General features: G+C 37.1%; 1 protein-coding gene across 1 annotated transcript; it reads right to left on the minus strand.

Moving 5' to 3' along the window:
* Window positions 1-319: 319 nt before the first annotated feature.
* LOC104096684 (uncharacterized) lies at window positions 320-4486 on the minus strand. The gene is made up of 4 exons (XM_009603093.4): window positions 3596-4486; window positions 2227-3478; window positions 1158-1241; window positions 320-655 (listed from the first exon to the last, which is right to left on the minus strand). The coding sequence occupies exons 1-4, from the start codon at window positions 4223-4225 to the stop codon at window positions 591-593; spliced, it is 2031 nt and encodes a 676-aa protein (XP_009601388.1). The 5' UTR covers window positions 4226-4486; the 3' UTR covers window positions 320-590.
* Between the last annotated feature and the right edge of the window lie 389 nt (window positions 4487-4875).

Consider the following 4875-nt stretch of genomic DNA (forward strand, 5'->3'; position numbering starts at 1 on the left):
TATGTGTAGGTGGACGGTTATTTAAGCTGGAGAAGCAGGGCACATGCTAAATTACTTGTAACTTTGATCTTTCAAGAATTTTGCATGTGCTCTTGCTCTCCAGCTTAATTTTCCCGCCAATTCCAGCACTCAAAAGTCAAATCTCAGTTATAATATCTCCTAAATGCTAAACGTGGAGTGCAGGTACGTCCTTTTTCATTCACTGTACACTTTAGCCACACCTTTCTTTGCATTTTCTTCCAAACTGCTGATATTTAATTCTGAACATATACCCAACTGCTGATATTTACAAGAATTAAGCTTGAATGACTACAGAATATACATATAAAAGTTGAAGAATGCTCTGACTGCCAAAATAACATTAACATTCAGCCACAGAGAACTGTCCTCTCAAGGCAATATACAACATTATATACCGAGACAACCAGAATTAATAGCAAAGTACAAGAAAGGCTAACAAAAGCCCAATGATATACTATGTACAAGAATAAATTGTATAAATATGATTGTAACACGCGCATACCTCAAGCTCTGGCTGAATAAAATGTGGTTTGAAGCTGCACACCATAACTTTTATATCTTTGAGAGACCTATCTCGGCTTTGAGTCCTTTCCCTTGCTTCTGAATGACGACAAGGAAAAGAATGGTCTCGGTGCTGTGAAATAGTAAGAATAAATAGAAATTAACATGTAAGTACTTAAATCGCTGGAGCACAAAATTTTTTATAAGCTTCAAAAGGGATTTCTGCAATATAAAATATTGATAAGTTCAAGATTTGTTAGAAATCTGATACTAATATGCTACTGTTGATCAATGAAATACAGCTTTAAGGCATTGGCTAATAAGCAAGACAATTACATGCACATGAAACAACAGTACTTCTTGTGCTACTAGGGGAATAGTCTTTGATTCAGGAATCAGGAAGAATATATAAGTCAAGAAGATAGTTGCATAAAAAACTGTGAGCTGTTTTTTAGAGTTATGAAGTAAAGTGACAACTGTGCCAATGGAGGTTCTTACTCCTTTCTTTTCTTCCTTTTAACTTAAATTATTTTATAGAACCCCAGGTGCATATTTTTTTCCATGGTGGCATTTATTGAAAGAAAAAAGCACAGAGGAATAAGTTGGGAATGACCAACGATATACTAAATGTTCACCGTTTATTGAGCTCCCTGATAAATGATCCTCCCTCAATTTGAAGTTAGCTGGAGGTGCCGGAATAGAACTGTGCAAGGATTGAACTGCGAGAAAGATAGATCATTGAGTCAATAACTTAAAATCAACAAACTTCCTACACATAGTTGAAAAGGAGTACTGAAAAATAAGATTGTACAGAAAGGATGTACTCAAAAGCAAAGTGAATTAGAGAAACCATTAACTTAACCTTCCCAAAAATTCTCATTTGCATTTGCATACTCCAATTTTATGCCCTCAACTTTAAACTCCACTATCTGAAGTTCTTACACATGTTTCCTTGTCTATTACACAGAATTAGAAGAAATTATAGCAAAAGAAACAAAGCCAACTTTGCGAAACTTCCAGCAGAAACAGATAAAGTTGGAATAACTAAGGGTCTTCCCAAGTTTTCCTATGCAATTAAAATCTGATATCCTCCCTGGATTTTCCCTAAAGAAACTGGAAACACCAGAAAAATCTGTATTTGTACTCTCAAGTGCCAACTGCTACTCTTTCAGATCCTAATCTAGAAAAACAAATATGACGAAGAACCATCAAATTAAAGACAGTATAAACAGAATTGAGCACCACAAGCTAAAGCTGCAGCATCTGATACATAATTTTCCTGTGGAAACCACATGTATCTCTAAATTGTGCAATGCATGATCAATCACGCGCCTTTTCCTTTACAAGACTCATTTTGACAATATATTAAAATTATTGTTGAATAAGTAAACTCTTCGTCTTCACCTCTGTGAAGCAGTTGTGTTTTATTATTCAGAAAAGTCCAACTTCTTCAATAAGTAAACCTGCAATTTTAGTACCCTCTGCTCATACCATGTGGTAAAAATCAAGATAGTATCTCATAAACCATGTGGTAAAAGCATTTCATAAACATGGTGCTTCTGGAATACACATATTAAACGCTTAAAGACGAAACTGAGACAATTAACAACTAAAAGAGTTGAATCAATTTTGGGGCAGCTATTAAATATCCATCAAAAGGAAACAAGACAGTTTTGTTTAATAACATGAAACATCACATCTCACCTTGTTCGTTGAAAAACTCATCCTCATATAAGCAAACATCAGATCGATTAGGAGTATCACGTCCATTTCCAGTGCCATCATCTCTTTTACAAGTAGTTGCAGTAATCCAGTCTTTAACCAAACTATCTGCTCCATGGTTTTTCTTCCCAAATTTTAATAACCGTTTAAATCCTCTGGCCTTATCCTTGCGAGATTGACTTTGAGAAGATTTTACTACATGGATTGGTTTCTGAGCCGCCATTCCCCATTTCTTCCTCGCTCTAGCAGCTGAATCACTCTCCATTGGACCCATAAAATGTGAATTATAGGATGCATGACTTCCCACAGGAGAGTCTGAAGCATCAACATCAGACATATCATGAGGATAAGAAAAAGGGTGACGATAAGGACTACTTTCTCGCGGTGACTCGTGTGCAAATCTACCAGAAAGGAAGCTAGAAGGCACAGAAGAAGGTGATCTCAGGAAATCTCCAAATTCCGAACCAGAATTTACCAACTTCTCTATCTCATGGCTCAGTCTTGGTGTCCTATTATCAAAAATTTCCTCAACTGCAGATATCATGTTCTCAAAATCTTCCTCATCTATATTCACTGAGTTCTCAGAATCCAATCCCATATCATCATCATTATCCTCATCCTCATCATCATTGTGCGCAAACTTGGATACAATATTAGAACCCCTTGTCTCAATTAAACCACCTCTTGAACTGAACTCAGCATCTTTTGCCTTCTTTAGGAAAGTCTTTGAATCTGAAATGTTCGGAAATTTATCACTGAGACTCTGCTCCATCATGTCCTTCCCAGTTTTGAGAGGTGCCAAATTCACACCCTTAGGACTATGTTCCATCTTGTCCTTATCAAATTTGAGAGGTGCCAAACTAACACCCTCAGAATTCAAACCAGAATTTTTTCTTAAGGACTGTGAGTGCAGTAAGTTGCTACGGGAATAGTTCCTGGATTGTGAACGAGTAGTCATTTTACCAGCCGGAGAAAAAGGCTCTGAGTTTTCCTTTCTCAAGTAAGACAAGTTTGGAACAGAACGTGCAATTGGACTTTCAGGTTGAAATTTTCGGCGACTAGAAGGACTACTAGAAGCCTTCACTGGAGACCTTGGAACAGATGCTACCATGGCGCGAGGTGTAGATGATGTTTTGATAGGTAAATGTTGTTTCTTCCTCTGAGCAGTATGTTTAGAAACTTCTTCTCCAGACTTATGTTCTCTATCATCCATTTGTCCAAATTCTGATTGTTGCTGTCAAAGGGAACTTTTTTCAAGATTGGCGACTATAGGAAACAGAAATGTCTGCACATTATATGTGTGTGAGAAATTGCTGTAAACTATATGTAGAAGGGAACTAGAATTATATACCTGGTCTTTGCTAAAAATAGAGGTGGAGTTAAATGATCTGAGTCTGTCCATAGTCTTCATTTCAGCTTTACTCCTCTCAAGGCTATCCTCCATAGCTTTCAACTTGGCTTCTTTCTCTACTCCCTTAGAATTCCATTCTTCCTTAAGTTTTGCATCCCTTTTCTGCATATACATATCATAAAATTTCCCAGGAGAACCAACCGCAAAACTATTTACCTCATCAGAAGAGTTCCTATCAGATTCCCTAAACGAACAATTGTCAAACACTAGATCGACAAACACATTATCTAACACAGGATTACTGTAGGATGAAGTAGCAGATGGCCAACTTTGCATGTAACTATGCCTACTAATTCTGCTGATAGAATTAGATTGATTTCCAGGAGGAGTACGTAGTTTATGCTCGGCGAAAAGCCTTTCGAGTTCATTTGCTTTGATTTTCAACTCATCATTCAGTTCTTGGTTCCCTTTTGATTGACGTACCCTTTGAAATGAGTCAAGTCCCTGTTCAGCCATATCAAAGTCAAATCCGATGCCTTTTCCACCTCGGTCTCGCTCGAGCAACAGAGGGAGACAATAGGATGACCCTCTGCTCGAACTATATATTGGTTTTTCAAATGCGACGAACATTATATAACATTCACGTATAATAATTGAGCTAAATCCTAAATTCACATATAATAATTGAGCAAATTAAATAGGCTGTGATTCAGGTTGATGAGGAGGAGTGTTAAATCTCCTCCTCCTCCTCCTCCTTATCAAAAATGGTGACCCTTCTCCTGTTTTAATTTCTCTCAATTTCAACGCTCAATTTTCTGATACGTCGTTAAAGGGCAGCTGAGAAGGTAGGGGAGAGGGTTGCTGACACGTGGAAGGATCTGATTGGTCGAGGTAGAGGAGGTGTTGCTTTTATTGTGTTGAGAGGGCTTCTCGGCAAGGTAGAATGGGGCAATAATGGGGCTCCAATTGGTCGTTGATCCAGAGAAATGGGGACCTCGTTGATGGATATGTCCGATCCATAACAACAATATCGTATAGTTCCAACTTCCAACCAGTGCCGGCTCCAGCCTCTAAGTTCTACTCTGTTACAATTTTTGTAAACCTATTTTATTTTTAATTCGTCCCAAAAAAAATAATTTATTTTTAAATTTGGTAACAATTTAACTTAAACTTATAATTTTACCATTAATGAAAAACTTTTATAACCACACAAATACTTTGAACTTCTTTTTAACTTGTTTATGACCATAAATTCCAAAAGTCTACATTTTTTTAAACTC

The sequence above is a fragment of the Nicotiana tomentosiformis genome, chromosome 6 (assembly GCF_000390325.3).
Source record: "Nicotiana tomentosiformis chromosome 6, ASM39032v3, whole genome shotgun sequence".
Taxonomy (NCBI): Eukaryota; Viridiplantae; Streptophyta; class Magnoliopsida; order Solanales; family Solanaceae; genus Nicotiana; species Nicotiana tomentosiformis.